General features: G+C 39.5%; 1 protein-coding gene across 3 annotated transcripts; it reads right to left on the reverse strand.

The window, feature by feature from the left end:
- Positions 1 to 4,603: 4,603 nt before the first annotated feature.
- Positions 4,604 to 15,358, reverse strand: msh5 (mutS homolog 5). Of its 3 annotated transcripts, XM_020607167.1 has the most exons (26): positions 14,921 to 15,355; positions 14,420 to 14,530; positions 14,210 to 14,333; positions 13,971 to 14,051; positions 13,628 to 13,681; positions 13,394 to 13,515; positions 13,154 to 13,263; positions 12,931 to 12,966; positions 12,452 to 12,534; positions 12,314 to 12,359; positions 11,622 to 11,760; positions 11,429 to 11,491; positions 11,218 to 11,346; positions 10,949 to 11,021; positions 10,745 to 10,854; positions 10,574 to 10,654; positions 10,389 to 10,476; positions 9,514 to 9,581; positions 8,667 to 8,785; positions 8,464 to 8,590; positions 7,957 to 8,106; positions 7,622 to 7,696; positions 5,505 to 5,651; positions 5,213 to 5,350; positions 5,064 to 5,137; positions 4,604 to 4,981 (listed from the first exon to the last, which is right to left on the reverse strand). In XM_020607167.1, exons 2-26 carry the CDS (start codon positions 14,516 to 14,518, stop codon positions 4,861 to 4,863), a joined length of 2,457 nt encoding a protein of 818 aa, XP_020462823.1. In that variant the 5' UTR covers positions 14,519 to 14,530; positions 14,921 to 15,355; the 3' UTR covers positions 4,604 to 4,860. The 3 variants fall into 3 exon arrangements, with proteins under 3 accessions (XP_020462823.1, XP_020462824.1, XP_020462825.1); XM_020607168.1 differs by lacking the exons at positions 4,604 to 4,981; positions 5,064 to 5,137 and having other exon boundaries at positions 5,260 to 5,350; positions 5,455 to 5,651; positions 14,921 to 15,358; XM_020607169.1 differs by lacking the exons at positions 4,604 to 4,981; positions 5,064 to 5,137; positions 5,213 to 5,350; positions 5,505 to 5,651 and adding an exon at positions 6,672 to 6,693 and having other exon boundaries at positions 14,921 to 15,356.
- Positions 15,359 to 20,312: the final 4,954 nt, after the last annotated feature.

The following is a 20,312-nucleotide window of genomic DNA, read 5'->3' on the forward strand; positions in this document are numbered from 1 at the left end:
AAGAAAAGAGCAATGACAAAAAAAATAATAACAAAATCTGGTGAGGCTGCTATGAGTTATTTCTGACAAAGCTTAACTGAGAAAAGCGATCCTGTGAGCTGAGTAAGTGACGCCTCACTCTCCCACCAGCCCGACCTTTCATCTCCTCTCTCTTCATCATCCGATTCCTACGCTTTATTCAAATATTCCATCCTCCTTCTCGATCTCTGGCTTCTGCGAAACGGCAACAGAGAAATGAGGGCAAAGCAATGCCGAGTAAAATGTTATCAGGTACATTTAAGCCATGTTTAAACAGTCAAAGAGGAGCAGGGGGGAGGATTTTAATTATTGGCAGAATTTTCTCCTGCGGCCTATAATTAAAAAACACAGTTTAGAGACTTTTATAGGTGCTTTAGGACTACAGTGGATTTTCTTGTTTAGTCCCATGCTGGGATCCTGCGGTCCAGATGATGACTGAGACAGACTAATTTTGGAGCCACACATTTCACAAACTAAAAACCACTTTTCTCTCTCATACACATTTGTGCTGTTTTAAGATGCACAGTATATTTTGGTGGCAGGGATGAGCCGGGGAGATGTGTCTGAATCTTGACTGAATCTTGGAACAAGCAGCCTCCTTCGCACTTATCGCTCAGAAAAGCAGCTCTCCCCTCACTCTCACACATGCACGAGTCCTTCTCAGTGTCAGATGCTCGGACGTGTTTACATTCAGAAGGAAAGATGCTGCAGCTAACCAGTACTTTCATTATACCAGTTAACCTGCAGATTGATTTATTGATTATTGTCAAATCTTGCCTATTCCATTGTCAGTTTATTAGGTACACCTGGTGGCTGAAGCAGCTGCATTTTAATACACTGTAATCATGAGAATTGTAATGTGCGGTTTTTGCTGAAACAGCTGTAGAGAAGTTTTGCTCCTTGATTATCCTGGAGGCTGCCATTTGTACTGTGCTGCATTATACAAGCGGTGTTCCTGTTATATAGCCTTCCTTCACTGATATAAATGGGCTGGACAAAGAAATAAGAACACTTCTCAGGATAACGCAATACAATTCAACAGTTCCAGAAGCTGCAGCCTCCTGGCCTGAGCCAGCAGTCGCAATAATTCTGCTCTAGTTTCATCATGTACATATATGGAGTTTAATTTAACATGCATTAATGCTGATGATTAATTTACATTTAGGTATGAATTTAGAGGGAATTTCGACATTTATGCACAGATGTGACCATTACTGCAGCAAGAGAGAATTCAAGAAAACTCTGAGGTTGCTTGTGTGTACAACAGGTGTGTATGGCAGTGTTACATAATTCAGCTGCATTGAGAACATAACTGAATCAAATCGCCTTCTCTTAGAGCTCTGTGTGTGTGTGTGTGTGTGTGTATGTGCATGGATACATATCTGAGCAGACAGACAGGAGGATGTAGGCTGCTTAACTCTGCACTGACTCAAGACGTGCAATTTCTGTGTTCTTTAAGAGAGGGAGGGGTGGTGATCTACAATTTTTGGTAGGCTAGAAAAAGACAACAGAGGATCAACCAGTCTGATGATGACAGTCTGAAAAAATGTCCCCCTCCCCAACAGACGTCACTTGTCACAGCGAGAAAAGGGATTCACTTAAGACGTCTTCATGGCCAGGATGGAGAAATGCTTCCCACCACTGAGGAGTTTTAACTTTTGTCTTTCTCTGACAAATAGTTTTTTAGAAACAGAGTGATGACTTATCAGCTTGGTTTTATGTGTAACATTCATGCTATATTTTCATTTAAAGCAGCTAATAAACCAAATGACATTTTCTGACATTTAAAACCAATTTTTCTTCCCTCATAGATCAGGTCTGTAATTCGGAGCTATTCCCTACAACTTGCCTTGCTTGACCATTTGCAGCCTTTCGGCAGGTGCAACTGCTGTGAGATAAACAACAGGTGCCTTCATGACTAATCCAATTCCAGCTCTGCTTCCTGTCTCCTCAGCAGTCCTCACGGTGCAGTCACCGGTAGAAGTGCTGTGCCGAAGAGGAAAGGACTAATATTCTGTGTTTCTGCCATTATAATGCTCATATCTGTACAAAGTAAGATGACCTGGATCTGTAGTAGGTGAATATTCTGTTCTACAGGATTACTGCTACTAGAACTACTGCATTTTACCCCAGTCCACCAACAACTAATACAAACATTTTAGCAACAGCTGTCTTACAAATAAAACAATTATGTACTGTACATATAAGGATTTGATTCAGTAAAATTATATATGTAGTAGCCTACGGCATTTATGAAATATCAACAGGGTCTATTTTTGATTATATATCTGTGTATTTACATTGGTAGTCTCATTTTTATATATAGAAAAGGATTTGGTTGGGAGGTAAATGCTCTATATACTCAGTTTATTAGGTACACCTAAATAAAACACTTATTGTCTAATACAACAGCGCTACAACACATTGGGAAAAAATAGTGATTATTTTCATTATTAATCATTTTCTCGCTGAATTAATGAACTTCATCAGAAAACAGCGAGAACTGTTTATTCCAGTTTCCAAGGTAACATCTTCAGTTGTCTAGTTTTGTCTGACCAACAATCCACGACCCAAAATATCCAATTTACCATAATGCAAGACAAGGAAAAGCAGATAGTCTCATCTGAAATGCTGGGGCCATTAAATACAGTAACTGGCATTTTTGTTTGTCAGCACAGTTGCAGATAAATTATATGTAGATAATCATCCAAACTGATCATAAAGATAAATCAGCGTCTCCAGTAAAACAAAGACCATTCCACGCTTCATTCAAGTTTAGCTATTTATTGTCCACGCGTCATTAAAGTTTAGCTATTTATTGTCCACGCTTCATTAAAGTTTAGCTATTTATTGCAGACTGCATTAGAAATGGTATATCTAATAAAGTCACAGCTGTGTATAGGCCACAGGGTTAAAACAACGATCACTGCAGGTTAAAAACACCAGCCAGTAAATCTACTTTTCCTTCACCTCTCTCCTCTCTGCGCGTTCACCTGAGCCAACAACAGCTAACAAGATGAGAGGGGATAAAGATTGAAAGTCCCACTGAAACTCATCTTACAGCCCTGAAGAAGAGATTAGTCTTTTTTCCAGCAGCAGCCTTGTAGCAGGACTGAAGCCAGCCATCTGACAACGAACTCCAAACCTAAATCTCTCACACTCCAAAGCAGCTTAGATGCTAATATACTGTTGTGTTTAAACAGGCTGTCTTTGTAGTTACCTAAATATGAGACAGTGTAGTGAATATGAGCTTAAAGCAAAGACTTTAACTTCAAAGGGATTTTTCAGCCACATTTGATGAAGTTAGAAAACCTTTTGCTCCGTAGCCAATTTCACACTGCCTCATTTAGGAAGTGCCCTCTTTGCATTTGAAGAGCTAATGTGTGACACCAGTTAGCAGCAGCCATATTCCTGCATTGTGTTCTGCTGCCAACATTTTGATTAATTCCAGTATCTGTCTTGTTAATAAAAACACGTTGTCTTGGAGCGCTCTCCGAAAAACACAAGTCATCCGCTCAGAGAAACCAATGCCAGACTTCTGCAGAATAAACAAAATATTTCCGAGATGCTCAAGTACTTGGCAGGATGTGGCTCATCAGTTTGGCTCCATGTCCTCCAACAGCCCTGCAACACTTCACACAGCCCCTGAATAATAGGTGTGTCTGTTATTACGGTACATAAATGCCTCAAAATCTGAACAGCCAAAAGCATTTGATTCATTAATCTGACTGATCTACTGTGCACAGTTTATGACTGTATAGTCTCTAGTAGTCTTATGTCATTATTTTATTTTAGTATTGTTGTACCTGTAGCCTTATGTTGTTTTGTATATTGTTTAGTCTGCAACTGCAGAATTTATCCTGCCTTTTTGGATAAATGAATGTATTTGATTTGTATCAGTCACCTTTATGTTAGACAATTTTCAGTATAATGGACATTATTAACTTTTTTAAAAACCCATTTAAATGATTTAGTTGTTAGAGACAGTGTACTGTGGTATACTGTACTGCATCTGGGGCGTTGGGGCTCAGGTGAGGAGGAGGAGCAGCCAGAGCAGCTCAGAGTCAGTGGGGTTTGTGGAAAAGTTGCTGGAGTGTTTTCAATGTGACCTGGGTTCTGGGATGCCTGCTACACCACCAAAACCAACTGCAGCCTCGGGGAGCAGTGCTACACAGGCCAAGCGAGGGCAGGTGTGTTGGATGAGACTATATTTTAGTCAGTGTATGTTTCTTAATTAAAATCTAAGCCTTAGAAAAAGTGTAAAGGTTACCAAGGTAAACCAAAAGCCTAAAATGTGGTTTACTGTAATTTATTGTCATGACCAAACACTGCTGCAACGTGGTGCACAAACGTCCAGTCGATACTCTTACCTCACTGTGGCTTTCTTTGCTACCTGGCACCTCACTCCAACTTCAGGATAACAATACAAATGAAGTGATGCTGAAAGAACTTTAACTATGGTGAAGGAAAATCACCAGCTTTACATAATTTTGTATTGTCTGAATTAGAAAACAATACTTAGACAAAATTGCATTAAAATTTATTAATTTAGATCTATTAAAATTTATTAATTTAGATGTCACAACATAGATACAGTATTTAAATTTAACAAAAAAAAAATATTAGGATGAGTATTTTGTTTTACTCCAACATAAACCTCTGTTAACACATGCAGGATATTAACGTGTTACTGTGACACCATCCTAGTGTGGATAAACACATCAAGTCCTGGTAGAACATCATTTACAGTCTGCTCTCTCTCAAACCGAGGGACAACACTGAGGAACGAACGGACAAACTGCTCACAGAGCAGCAGAAACATGTTTGCAGAAGCAGAACGGTTCACCTGCTGCCCAGCACCTCTCCAGCAGAGGGCAGGAGCTCCTCTTTCATGAAGCGTTGCAGATCCAAGTCTTTGTCATCCAGGTCCAGACCCAGAAACTTCTCCACGACAGACTTGTACCTGTCGGTGACACAAACATACACGCCAGTGTGTTTCACACACACAATGCTCTCTAGTGTGGTTTTGCTAAAGTTCAACAAACCTGTTTGACTGCTCATCTGATGTTGCTTGGTCAGTGCGTTTGATGGGCCTTCCTGTCCTGTAATGTTCAGATACCTGACCAAACACACAATCAAACAATCAGGCCATGTGAGTATGGCTTTGTGTATCACTGCATTTGTGTGTGTTTACCTCCATTCCTCTCTGCACAAGACCAGCTGGCAGACCTGCCAGTGAGGCGATGCTGGCAGCACAGCTGGACTGGCAGATCCCTTCCTTCAGCTGGTACAGAAACACCAACTCATCCCCGTCTACAGCTGTCTCTAGAGTCTAACACACACACACAAATACACAACTACCTAAACAAAGGAGTCTCATTAGTTAACTGGGCCCTTGAATGTTTCTACTGTCAACATTACTCTGCAAAACTTTACCATCATAGAACCCTGCTCAACAATCACATAGCTGAAGTATCTCTCAGTACCAGAAGAGACAGCAGGACAGAGGAGGGTAGCAGGCCCAGCTGTAGCAAACTGTGGAAGTTAGTAGCCAACAGGATGTGAGGAACATCCACTGGAGATTTTCTCAGCCAATGAGAGACAGACGCAGCAAGCAAGGACAGCCCATCCACCTGAAGGGGAATATTATAGTGTTGACTTTGTTTCTGATCAAGAAAGCTTTTGCTTGTTACAGAAACTCTGTAGAAAAACAGATGTTAACTTAATCAATGCTAATCTTACAGGTGAATGAGTCATCTTTGCAAATGAACTGCTGTTTACTGGCAACAATCATGTCACAGTGAGTAATTATGTCTTGATTGAATGTATAGATTTATGACATACAGTAAACATATATCCACAATAAAGGAATAAAAATGACCTATGCAAGTAAATATCGTCTAGTCTATTTTAATGACATTGCATACATATAATCACAAAGTTATATGTTAACGTTGAAACATTCCAACTAGCTGTATTTCTGACAGCTTGCAGAGGAAAGATAGGAAATGTGGGGAAAGATGCATGACAAAAGAGCCTGATGATGCAGCTATATGATACATGTCACCACCTACAGGCAAAGAAAGCAGTAACTGCTGAAATTTAACACATGTACCACCTGCAGGTGTCGACTGTTACAGCTGCACTTCCTTTTTTAGTCGTGTTGTTTTTATGTTGTCTATTTTAACAATGAATATATAACCAGGCATGTAGTAAATGAATTTTTTTGTCCATTTGGGGAAAGCAGGAACAGGTTGTGAACACAATACTAACAAATTGTCACCTTTGAAATGGTGAAAAATTAACAAATACTTGCTTATTTACACATTCAGTACTTTAGAGTCATGTTTCTGGCAACTCATGAGGGAACAGCTCTAGCTGCTACACGCTCCACTGTGTTCACCAACTAGTTGCTAACTGTGTCTTACTGTCTGGTGATGGGAGGTAGTGTAGTGTGGGTTTCTACTGTTTTTTTTTGTCTTTTTTCCCTGAAAACAGCTGCCTGTTACTGTTGAAAGCGAAGCAATGAAAGAAGCAAGACTGAGCCAAAACAGACTGTGGACTTCTACCTAAGCAAAGTGCTGGAGCTGATTCAGGTGATAACTCTCTGTAGTGTCGTCACTAAGAGCGACCCCATCCACACTGTCATTTTTGTTTGGGATCCTAAAAGGCTTTCTGCAGATAGAATCAGGGGATTTGGGGCTTTCAAACAGTGTATAATTTGTCAAGGGTATGTGAAAAGTAAACCTGAACACACCTAAAACAATGCCTCCTAGGCCGAATTAGTTTTTTTTTTAAATAATTATTATTATTATTATTTTTTACCTAAATTGGTCATTTTCTTTTGTTGCCTTTTTGGCCTTTACCTACCATACTGCTGCTTCTTTAGACAAATGGAAATGGTTTGGACTTTCTCTGTTCCTCTCCAGAGTTACTTGTCAGACAGTGATGAAGGATATAATGAAACCTAGAGCAGTGTGAACACTGTACTCTTCCAAGTATTCAGCAGTATTATGCTCCACTTACTGCAGTTAAAATAAAATAAAAAACACAAAACAAGCCCCCATATTGAGTACTTATACATAGTACAAACATAATAAATGGTTTATAACATATCGTAATTTTTACCAAATGCAAGTGTTTATATCTGGTATATAACAGATAAGGGATGACAAAACAATACAACACAACTGTAATGTAAAACATGTCGTCAGAAGAAAAGTTAAAACTGTTGACAAATAGTGCAGATTAATAAACATTTACAATATATAACTAGATTATACTGTGTTATAAACTATTTGTTAAATGAATGTGTATAAGTGCCAAATAGGGGGATGAAAAGCAAAGTGTTACGATTTCATTTGCCTGTAGATGGCGCACATCCACACTCCTATATTTGCGGATCTAAACAGCTGCAGTGATTTTCATGCTGATAGGTGGCATATGTTGGGCTGAACTGAAGGTCTGTTTGTGCTGCAGCTCTAAACTGGATAATATTGGCTGAAACTGGCTTCAGGTGCTTCACATTAATGACACTGTGTGTCCTTGTTGTTTGTGTACATATGTATATAATTCACAAAGTGCTGGAACAGTTTCTTCTTACTGTGTTAGTTCCTTTTCCAAATTCATCAATGAGAACTAATGAGTTGCCAGTGCTGCTGTTGAGAGCCTGGGCCATCTGGGGAATAGACACACACACACACAGTTACAGTATACGACACTTTGTTTTTTAATTGTGTGTATGTGTCTGTTATGGTTGCAGGCAGTAACGACTACATTAAAATCTCCTGACATGTGGAAAGTGGGAGTGAAGCTGAAGGACAGGGCTGCTGGAAGTTCATGTCTTTTATTTCTACACCCACAGACACAGACTCACATGCTATAAACACTGTTAAGCTTGCGTACATAAAAGTGTGTGTGTGTGTGTGTGTTAGGTACTTGATTAAGGTCTATCATGAAGGTGCTGAGGCCCAGAGACACAGACTCTCTGCTCTGCATACGGGTGAAGATCCCATCTACCAGACCGATCTCCGCCTCCTTTGCTGGAACGTCTGAGCCAATCAGAGCCATGAACACAATCAGTCCCACCTGGCAAAATCAAAGCAGGAACAAAGATACGTTACAAATTCTGGAGTGTGAACAAATATGAGACAGAAGTCAGATCAGCACAGCTCATAAATAGCCAGGAAATCAAAGATCCCCCTTGAGTCTAAAATGAAACTTATTATGAAACTGCAACCCTTCGTTATGCTACTCTAAATGTGTTTTTGATGAAGTTGTAAGTCACAACTTCAAACCTTTTGCTAATAATCATATAAAATAGTTGGAAAGGTAAAACATAAATCTTCTACATTATGACGGCAGAAACAGGTTGAAGAAAAGAAATGTTTGATACCAAAACCTCCCAAACAACAACGACAAACCAGTTTTTCCCGAAGGTCCTACCTGCTTGAGGTAAATGCTCTTGCCAGATGAGTTGGGCCCAGTGATGATCTTGACTCTGCCCTGCAACTCTGAGCTCTGGAAGGAGTTGGCCACAAACACAGGAGAGCACAGTCCCAACAGCGGGTGTCTAGATAACAATTAAATACAAAAATGCACAATCATGTACTGTAATAACTGTTGCATGCTCATGTGTGTTTGCCCACCTGCCCTGTGTGATTGTTATGTTCCTGTGGCTGGCTAGCTTTGGTGAGGTGTAGCCATACTCTTGGGAGGCACTGCTCATCGCCATCAGACAGTCCAGCTCAGCAATAAGATCCAGGGCCTACACAACACAAACATTAAACTCACAATGTCTCCTTACGGTACCAACAGATAAACAGCCTACTTGCAGTCTTGATATTGTCATGTATGAGGATTAAGATGAAAGCCGTCTATCTAACCACATTTTAGTGAAACTAAACATTTGGAACATACTGGACAGCAACAACAAAGATTATGTTACGTGAGTGGTTTATGGTTTTTCCTTCAGAAAGACTAATCATCGTAGGAATAAATGTGTGTCATTCTTAAAAGAGAGCCTTTGGGTGAAGTATCACTAACAAATTTTAATAAGCTTGAAACACTGCAAGTCTGTATTTTAATAAAGCTAAGTGCTTCTTTTAGATTACTTTGATTACACAGTAGCAATCTGCCTAATACATAAAGAATTCAAGCCAAAACTACAAAACTGTAAACACTATAATTCATCATCTGATTTTTATGCTCAGTCTGGCAGCAAAAATAATAAAATCTGTCGTTACAGCCTGTGACAGCAGCACATCTATCATGAGACAAATACCGCAGCACTTGAAAAGAACTTGTAATGAGATCATGACTGGTTTTATAATCAAAATAAACAGCATGTTCCAACTAAAGGAAAAACATAGTTAATCACAACAGAATCCACCTACACGTTATCAGCATTGCTGTCAGGCCAGCAGTCTTTTTATCAGAGTGGGAGTGATGTTCTAACACACTAGAGGCTGGAAGTGCACAGTCATGAACACCAACCTTATAGATGGAGGCACTCCTCTCGAGGATGGCGTTCTGCAGCTGCGTCATTACTGCTGTCTCCATGTCTGAGAAATAGGAAGAATACCTTTAGGAAAGCATCTTGAGAAGTTTACCATTGTAAAGCTGGCAGGTGTCCACACTGTTTAAAGACAAAACAAGTCAAATTAAACTGTAATATTATTCTGGCAGCCAGGGTGCCTGAAAATGACATTAAAATCAACGATGGCTTGAATTTTGAATCATGAATTATATTTTGGATTTTGTTAAAAGGTTTAATAAACATCTCAATTCTAAAAAATTAGAATGTTCTGGCTATTTTTTGACGTGTCAGGCTTTACAGGGTTAATTGCAGCTATTAAAAGCCATTCTGCATCAAGGAGGTACAAAAACTGCATGGAGGGCTGTTTCCAGTGGCTTTGTTGAAAACTAAATGTACAGGGGTAGACGCTGAATTCAATACTAACCTTCATTGTGGTTTGCATAATTTTTTAATATGCAAAATATCGACCCAGACTTACTTTCGTATGTATTACATACGCAGTAAGTTTCCACCATGAATGGGTTTGTCAAACTGGAAAAAATGAGAAACTGAAGAGTTTTAACTCTCAAATAATGCATGCTAGGAAATCTGCTAGCTCAAATTGTGAAACAGTAAATGGTAAATATTCATTAAATTATTATGAAGTTGTAGCTATTTTATTAGGAAATCTTCTTTGTAGTAACTCACAGCTACAGGATTTTCCTGTTATTTTAACTTTAGCCCATTTCCATGTATCTTGGAAATACAGGGAAAATCTGTAAAATAAACAGGAAACCTTTTTTTTTTTTTACAGTGCAGCTATCAGGTGAAAGTTAGTGAGAAAGTAAAAGACCTCTAATGTCACAGTGCAAGTCTCCTAGGAGGTCATCCAGCTCCTTGGTTCTCTGGCTGCGGTAGTGCACACGGTCCTCTGACAGGAACTACAGCAGACCACACGCATGGGTATCAACACACAAATGAAGCAGTCAAAGTCTTTACAAAAAATGACAAACAAATAGTAAAAGATGATAAACACACCATAAAATCAAGCCCCTCTATCTTAAAATCCTCTTTCAAAACCATACTGGGCAGGCGAGGGACAGAAAGCAGAAATCCAATCTGCAACAAGATTGAACATGAGCACTGATGATGTTCCAATAGTTTTTGGAAAGATATGAGCTAACTGTTAGGTAGACATAAAGCTCAGACCAAAGGGATGTAGATGACACAGCAGGACGGGATGCGAGCATCCAGGTGTTCCAGCTCTCTTCTAGCAACATCTGCCAGGAAGTTGGACAACCCCATCATCCTCCTCTTCTCTGTCAGAAGGACAGCGCATACCAAAGAGTTCAATTAAACAAGCATGTAAGGTTCAAGCAGAACCAAAACCTAAACTTACTTGACTGCACTTACTCTCATCTATTGCAGGGTCCACATTAGCTTTGATGGAAAACCAATTCTCAGCTAGGCTGGTTTCAAAATCCACCTACATGCCCCAAATGAGATGGACTCAAACTCACACTCTCAATCGAGTCTGCATAATTAGTGTGTACTTCTAAGCATCACAACAAAAGCCAGGAGGTTTCCAAAATTGTGTTCATAGAGTATATGAATGTGCATATTTTTTGTGTGGGCTGTGGATTTGATTTGGGTGATGATGCTACATGAGAAGAAAAACTCACAACCCGGTTGATGAGAGAGGCCATATAGGGAAGGTCATCAGAAAACCCAACACTGATGTTATGAAAGAGCTGAATAGACTGAGGCAGGTGTCGCACCGTGTCCCTAATACACACTGCACTGTGCACCATCTGACACAAACACAAACGCACACTTAATGTAACACACACTGTAATATAATGATATTGTGCCTGGAAATACTGTAGCTCCAACCTTGTAAAGACTTTGCCAGTCGGTCACTTTGGTGTGAGAAAGAGCCATCCTGTGCAGAAGAGTCTATCACACACACACACACAGGCTTTAGGTGGATGACATTATGTTAATGTTCAGATAGTGACACAGCATGTATGGAGATAAATGGTCCCAGATGTGGAGAAGAAAGGAAGCCACTGGTCAGCGTTATTACCGGGATGTTTGTGATGTTGCGTAGTGAGGACTGCAGGGTGTTCAGGACATCTGAGTTACGAGGAGAAGTGAAGAAACGTATTACTTCCTGCCTCCTGTGCAACACAGCCAAATCCTGCGTTGGCCGCAGAAACCACTGACTGTAAGAGGACATCACTTATTATGTTACATCTATAAAGCAAATAGTACAAATTAGCAAACGTTTGAGCTTCCAGCCTCTGACATTAACCAGAATATACTGATTGAATGAAAAAATATTTTAAAAATAAGCTTACGTAAGGAAAATGGCAAATTTAGATGAATATACATTCCCAGAAAAATACTGCATGCAATTAAAATCACCATACTAGCACTGGTTGCAGTATCAAAACACAGATGATGCATTTTATTGGAGAAGCACAGGCATTTCTCTCATTATCATAGAAACAAACATCAGTATGCAAAGCTTGAAATTCCTGGGACAAGCACAAATCTTCTGCCTGAATTGCAAAACAGTAGCATAGTGGTTTGTTTGTAAATTGTTAGACAAAAAATGTGCTTCATTTTCCTTTGCTTTGCAGTGTGTGGCACATCTGCTATACAGCATGATAACACAGATACGAGTTTAGTCTTAGTGGATATTGAAGGTCTGCTGAAATACTGTAAGTAACATTTTCTAATAAAAATCCTTATACTGCAAGACGTGTTCCTCACCGTAGCAGTTTGGAGCCAAACTTGCACCTGCAGCGGTTTAGTATACCTGCAATAAATAAAGATGAGTTACTGGTGTAAATAGCATGACATTAGCCAAAAAGGAGCTTATGTCTGCTTGCTACAGTCTGAACTGCATACCATAAAGGCTGAGTCCTTCCTTTTCACCCGAGTTCAGTTTGTACACAGATGGGTGAAGTTCTGACTTGAATATCTGCAGTACACTGGAACAATACAGAGTCCATGGTGATCTCTGTCACACGTCCACCCCTTTCTCTATGTGTCTCCCTGCATAATCTACAGTAATAGCTACCCTGATCTATATAAGGTATTTCTTACTAGTGTGCATCAGAAAAGGCACCAAACCACACCAGTTAATAAAGAACTAAAACTAAATAATCTGAAAATAAAGATATAATGCAAATAAAATGTTCATATTTAAGTCTTATTATATTTTACAAATAATAATAAAGTAAAAATCTGCTAGTAGGTGGAATGAACACTTAAAGGAATATCTAGTGGATACCTGTCAGCTTTAAGGAACATAGTTTAGTTTAGTAGACATCATGTATGTAATCATGAGAAAACCTTGGAATGACTTGTAAACTGTGTATTCTTACCTGTATGTGTCTCGGTCAATACAAACCACGCCTTTCCTACATTAGGATGACAGACTGAACATGGTAACATTGAAAGTGTAGTAAATGTACGTACGTATACTTTGCAGTGCAATAAATATCATTCATTGAAAAAAAAACTCTTTTAGAGTCTTCATTATTGAAAATGTGTAATAACGGGCTTATTTGTGTGTGTACAGATAGCACACATTTTTGTGTGTCTTACAGTGTGTAGGCGTGGAATTGCAGGATAGGAACTCCAACACTACTGTCTTCCAGCTCCACTCCCACTCTCCTCCTGTCCAGACATTTTAGTAAAGCACCCACTGCCCTCAACTACACAATGAACACACGCACACACCAACAAAAAAAAGAACAAAAAAACACAAGGAAATGATGGACAGTTTGTGATCATCTCCTCCAGAATGATGGACTTATGGATAGGATATGTAGACAGCAGGCTCACCATCAGGGCTGAGTCAAAGGAGATACAGGAGGAGAGGTAGGACATTTTGTCTCTCTCTGAAATGGAGGAGGGGAGGAAAGGCAGATGGGCAGAGAGTAGCCTCTGCTTACCAACTTCCAGACCTGCAACATTCAAAGTTGACTTGAAATTGAGCTGTTTATTGTGGAAAACCATGCAAACTGAAGAATAGACAGACAAAAATGAATGAGAATATATGGTTGTTCTTCTGTTTACCAAAGTCAGTGTATGGATAAGTCACCACTTCTGGTTTGTAGTCTGGGTTTGAACCTGAGATATGGCAGAAAGCATTTTGAAAAACCTGACTGGTGCTGAAGAGAAAGAATGTGCTATTTTCACTTTAGACACCAGTTTCACATGGTAGAAATAACTTTAACCACACTGAGTTACTACTGTGTGCTCAGAAAAAAAGCCTTATAAACCACTGTATAGTAGCTATACAACCACTGCAGTGTAAATTATCCCTAATGATATTCATTCCCTTGACCTAGAAACTACTCGTCTCACATAAAAAAAAAAACATTCCATGTTAAAATAACTTTTGTCTCTCAGAGCTCACCAAGTTGTTGCAGGAAGCGGGTCATACAGCGTTCCTGCTTTGCACTGGTAATGATTACATGAGGACTAACCTCCTGGATAACTAAATAAGAAATACAAGGGAAACAGGAAGTGCAGATAGTAAGGTAAAAAATCATCACTTTATGGACACTATTCTTATTTTGAAACATAGAAAATACCTAAAACTTGGAAACCTGTTACTGTTTGAGGAAAGCTGTCAATGACAGGTGTACTGTTTACCTCTGGCCAGCAGGTGGAGCTCGTGGTTGTCAGGGGAATCTACCATGTAGTTTAAAGAAGAGTCCTTAGTGTCATAGAAGCAAAGGCCAACCTGTCCATGCTGGACCAAAACACTCAGTAAAACCTGGCGATAAACATGTGAACACAGAAGTGTGCATATGACTGCTGCAACTATCTTCTGCTGTGCTGGCGTGTGAGGTCTCTGCTTACTGCTGGTGAGTCTTCCTCCTCGCCGTCATCACCATCTGTGCCAGGGGGACCAAAAACGGGCCCCCTTCCTCCTAATAGACTTTCCAGAGCCGCTGCCATGAAAACGTAATCCTACAAGTGTTTTTCATTAGTTTTTTGATTTTGATTTTTTTGATAAAAATTGGAGCAATATTTAAACGCAGTATGGATTTATTTGGGCCACTTAGCAGAAACACTTGTGGACACAGAATATCACTTATTTTGATAGGGCGAACTTTTTAAAAGACTTTAAACTCTAACGTTAGTTGAAAACAGTAAAGTTGTAAGGTTAGACCAGATAGTTTAACAATGAGCTGAAACTCACAAGAAAACTCTATAAAGCTTCATATTGATTCGTTAGTTATAGCCATGTTTAACGTCAGCTAATACGTGAACCGTTAAGTTAGCTTCATTGGGCCAAAATAACAGTAACTTATTATTACTTATTTCCACACTTCATTTAGCTAGCTAACATATACTTACACATCAGGTGAGAATTTTCATAGTGAAGCCTTATGTAACGTAAGACCGACTTATAACAGAAAGAAGAGTGTGTAATAAATTTGTTAGCTTATGGCTAACATCTATACGTCATGACAATAATGTAGACACGATTAAAACCAGAGCCACTAAGACAAAAGAGTTGCAACATTTAAGGGTGTATTTAAAAAAAGAAAAAGGCCTGTTGGTCATGCGACTCGTGGACCTTAAAATAAGATCACTTTCTGCTTTTCCCGTTTAGGGGTCGCCCCTGACGACTCGTATTTGGCACGTGTTTTACGCCGGATGCCCTTCCTGACGTAACCTGGATTCGAACCTGGGATACCGCGGCGAGAACGCTGCGCCTTAACCACTAGCCTAACAATGGATTAAAATCCACTGTACTCTGTAGGAAACGGCGGGATTTATCAACGGCTACTATTCTTAATGGCTTGTGCAACCTTGCAAACTAATTCTGTGTTGTGCTGGTTTAGATGGCTCAGCTAATTTAGCTAGTTAGCTAATTATTTAATGACCCACTGTTTGATAGAGACAGTCAAAAGGGTGTAAAACGCGTTTTGACGCATTTTCTTCACTTAAGACCATATTTGCTTTGCACAATATTTAGTTGACATAAGTTATTTTCTAAGATTGAACATTTGAGTCATAATGTGTAATATAAACAATGGATGTGGTGGTGGTGATGGTGTGACGGCCCTGTCATGTGATTTAGTAAAACATCTGGCCAAATTGATTAATTTTTTTTTAGAAAGTTTTAACAGCAGCCATTTGACTTGTCAGATGATTCCAGTTTAAATATCTGCTGTGAAAGTGGTTTGGTTTATTTCTTCCACTTCTGTGGTTTCCTCAGCCCCAGAAAGTGGCGGAATCTTTTCCAGCGTGATTTCTGTTTTGTCGTCTCTGTGATGATCTTTTCAGAGACCACAGCATTCTCTGTGAGCTCTTCATCATGGAGGGCACTAGGGAGGGGCTCCTGGTCCTCGCATGGTTCAGGCTCAGGCTGTTCACAGCTGGAGAGTTTCTCAGCCTCGAGCTGAGTGGAGAGCTGCAGAGTGAGTGAGGTTTGAAGCTTGAGCTGATCTCTCAGCTGCTGCAGCTCTCTCTGATAGAGCAAGGCCTTATGATCAGCTTCTTTCTGCATTCTAAGGACTTCTTCTGCCATCTCTTTACTAAGGCTGTCATTCTCAGTCCTCAAGTTGTCGATCAGCTGTTGACCTTGGTCCGCCCTGTCTGCATGAGTGAACTTTTCTGTCTGTAGCTCACGCTGAAGGGAGTCTTTCTCCATCTTCAGGGTGTCGATCAGCTTTTGACCTTGCTCCGCTGTGTCTGCATGAGAGAGCTTTTCTGTCTGTCGCTCACACTGAAGGGCGTCTTTCTCCATCTTCAGGGTGTCGATCAGCTTTTGACCTTGCTTCGCTGTGTCTGCATGAGCGAGCTTTTTGGTCTAATTCACCTTTGTATTGCAAATATTATTACTTAAGTGAAATTAAAAATTAAGACCAGACATAAAACACAAAGAAAACACCACATTACACCATCAAGTTGGCACCAAACAAACAAATTTATTTTTACTCGTTAAATATCAGTCACATTTATGCTATAGAAGTGACTACTTTTGTGGCTTGGAAGCTTATTTTGCTTTGTTAACATCAAAGATGATGTACAATTGTTTGTTTTATGAAGGTTAATTCAAGTAGAGTTGACATAAGAAGGAACTGAGACTATACTCAGGCAGGAAAGTAAAACTTGGAGAGTTTTAAAATGTTACAAGTATAATTATTGCTATTGATTTCAGCTTCTTTGGAAAATAGTCGCCAAATCAGTGTAACGCCAGGGTGTTGCTGCTAATGTTTACAGCTATTCAATGTTCCAAACAACAAAAGTGCAGAAGTGCCAGAAAAATATACTTAGCCTAGTATAAAAGTGTAACAAGTAAGTTTTGATTTTGCAGATTATTAAAGGTATGTTGTTATATATAGGTTACGTACATACACTAAAATGTAAGCAGCATTTTGAGGTTGCAGTTGACCAAGGTGGAACTCATTTTAACTGATTTATACCTGTTATATATAACATGATATGTAACATGATCTCTAATTAGATTTAATCTGAATTCATCAGAAGGTTATAACTATCAAATAAATAAATGCAGTGGAGTAAAATGTATAATATGTGGAATTCTGTAGAAATATGAAGTTGTCAAAAGAAAATATTCAAAGCATGGTTGTCAACGTTTTACAGTACTTTGTAATGCACCTTTCCACCACTATGCAACACTAATAACCTGCAATCATTGCTTACCATGTTAATTCAGGACTTAAAGCTACCATATGAAACTTTTTACACATATTTCTGTTGTAGAACTATGTTCCAAAGCTTGTCTTAATGTGGAGAGGTGCTGTCAAAGCCTCCTGTGACCCAGACTCATTAAACAGCATCGGCAGCAGCGCAGAGTTATTAGCTTCTTTACATTACCGGTGTATCTTTTCTACCTTCTAAAGACTTGCTATGTGGAAAAACAATAAATACTATAATTAAATTTTTTAAAGGACTTGGCACTGTAGCTGCAGGGCCAGCAGCAAGAAGTCTGAGTCATCTTTGCTTCAATCTCAAACATAGATGCTCATTTAAAGATCAACTGAATTTAAAGATCACCTGAGCAGTATAAATACATTCAGAAATTTACTTCATTGAGATTTTTGTCTGGGAGAGCTAGTTTAAGGCTTAGGCTCTAATTCTTTTCAACATAATTTTTATTCCCAACAGTTTATCTGCTCATGGGAGGCTAAACTGGTTGCAAAAGATGAAAACCAATGTAAGATTAAAGACTATACTGTGCAGGGAAGGAATTTGCTCTTTACTGGTATGTGTCAGTAATACTCAGAATCAGAATCTGCTTTATTGGCCAGGCATGTCAGACACACAAGGAATTTGACCTTGGTGCATCGGTTCTCAATGTGCATGTACATATCCCCATGCAAGGGGCAAGTAAACAGTAACTTAAGATGGCGCTGATGATGGCAGCCTTGGTTACTCACACTCTCTAATCAGTAATTTCCACTTCCTTCCTTCCTCTTCTTCTTAAAGGGAAGCAGCCATGCCAACATATAACACTACTGAAATTCCCTTATCCTTCTTTCTCATTACATTTGCAGGAAACATGGAAATGGTAAAACAGAAGTAAGGACAACTTAAAATAGGAGTCATTTATTTTATGCACAAAGAAAGAAACAGAGTTAAGGGTTGTGGACAACGCTGCTTCTAAAACCCCCACATTTCCTCCCAGTTAACTGTTATTTTAAAATATTTTCATATTGTAATAAATAGAATACATAATAAATACACTTGTCAGACCATTATCTAACATTGGTTTACATATAAAAGGAAACACATTAATAGTTCTAGGTATACTATGCAGAGTAATTATAATTATAGACCCATTTTTTTGCTTTCACAATTTTCCAAAATATTAGAAAAGTTATTTGTTAAAAGGCTGGATAATTATATTGAATTAAATATGTCAGGTCCGCTCGGTGTGACCTGCCTCTCTTCTGCCTTTCTCTCTCCTGCTCGCTCTTTTTGCGGAATCAACGCCTCAGCTGTGTCGCATTTTGTAATTAGTGACTTGTGGGTTGTTGCGCACAGCTGGGGCGCATTACTGTAATCACCCTCCTACCTTATTTATACCTCTGGCAGACGCTCCGCCATCGCCGGAGCGTTAACGTGCATGCCCCGTAACAGCCCTATAGTCGTGGTATGTATTTGTATGTCATTTTGTTTTCCACGCTGACAGTTCCTGTGCTGTGGATCGCATTTTGTACGTTGGTTATATGTTTTGTGTTATACGTGTGGCGGAGGGGAATATGCCACCGCCTTGTGGGGGGAATAATGAACCCTAACTAAGAAAGACTGAGTGAGTAACAGGATCTTGGTCCCCCCACCCAGTGCTTTAGGTCTCTATATAGCAGTTGGTATATGTTCGTACTTATCGTGTTGCTCAGGCGAGCTATAGTCAAGGTGGGGTGGGCTCCAGGATTTACTTTATACACGATGGCCCCTGGAGTGTGTATGTATGCAGGTGAAATCCTCCTCCTAAATGCACAACCCACTCCTCCCCAGACCAACACGATAAGAGAGACGCCCCCACTCCTTAGTATGGGAATATACCTTAAACAAGTTCAGATTAACAACAAAATTTATTCAGTGAAGAGTATGAAAATAGGAGCAATCAATAAAACAAGTTCTCTAGTCCTTCTTCTGTTTGGTTTCTCACACACAAAAATATTTTCAAACCTCAAACTCAGTTCAGATTGGCATTAAAACTACCAATAATAGACAAAGAAAATATTAATAACCAGTGTCTGTTTCGGTTAAGCATCTAAACCAAAAATGTCCTCTCAAAGAAAATATTAATAACCAGTGTCCAAAGTTCAAAAGTTAAAGTTCACTCAAAAAAATCCAGGAAATCCAAAAGTCAAAAATGACATTCAATCCAATTTCGTACGGTGATACTCCAAAACGTGAAATATGACTCACTTGGGAACAATATCCACAGCTCCACTCAAGAGAGTCTTTAGCACAGTCCAACCTGTATTCTAGTTGAGAAGAAAACTCACTTGCTTACCACATTCTGCGTAAAAGGATGGAAACAGTGTACATCACCACACTTGGGAAGTGGATGGAGCGCTGGAGGATGTCCGGGTATGCAGGGTTATGTCACCTCTCTCTATGACCCTCCAACGATTGCCCCGTGATCCTGCAAACCACCGCTTGGTCCGACGAGGCCACAATCCTGTCCCACGGTGATCGGCGTAGAAGCGCTAGCTATACTCAATCCCGTCCAACGAACCAGCCAGTCTCCCATCCATGCTGACAGTTCCTGTGCTGTGGACCTCTTTGTCTGTTTTTTGTCCATGAGGTTAGCCAGACGCTACTTGTTTTATCCAAGCTGACAGTTCCTGTGCTGTGGATTTCCGTTTTCGTTCACCTACCCTCCTGGTTTGGTTGTTTATTCACCTGTCCGTCCTGTTCTTCCAACTCTCCTGTTTTTTTGCTGTTAGCCAGTTTTTTTCCACCTTTGATACAATAGATCACAATATTTTATTATATAAATTGCAAAAATATGGTTTCAGGGGGATAGCACATTCTTGGGTTGAAAATTATTTAACAGGTTTCAGTATGTGCACATAAATGGTGTAGTCTAATTTGCAGAGAATAAATTGTGGAGTTCCACAAGGTTCGGTGTTGGGACCCAAGTTATTTATACTTTATATTAATGAGATTTGTAAGGTATCTGATGTTTTCAATTTTGTCCTGTTTGCAGATGACACCAATGTTTATTGTTCTGGTGAAAATCTGGAACAGTTGATAAAGG

The sequence above is a fragment of the Monopterus albus genome, unplaced genomic scaffold (assembly GCF_001952655.1).
Source record: "Monopterus albus unplaced genomic scaffold, M_albus_1.0 scaffold84.1, whole genome shotgun sequence".
In the NCBI taxonomy this organism is placed as follows: Eukaryota; Metazoa; Chordata; class Actinopteri; order Synbranchiformes; family Synbranchidae; genus Monopterus; species Monopterus albus.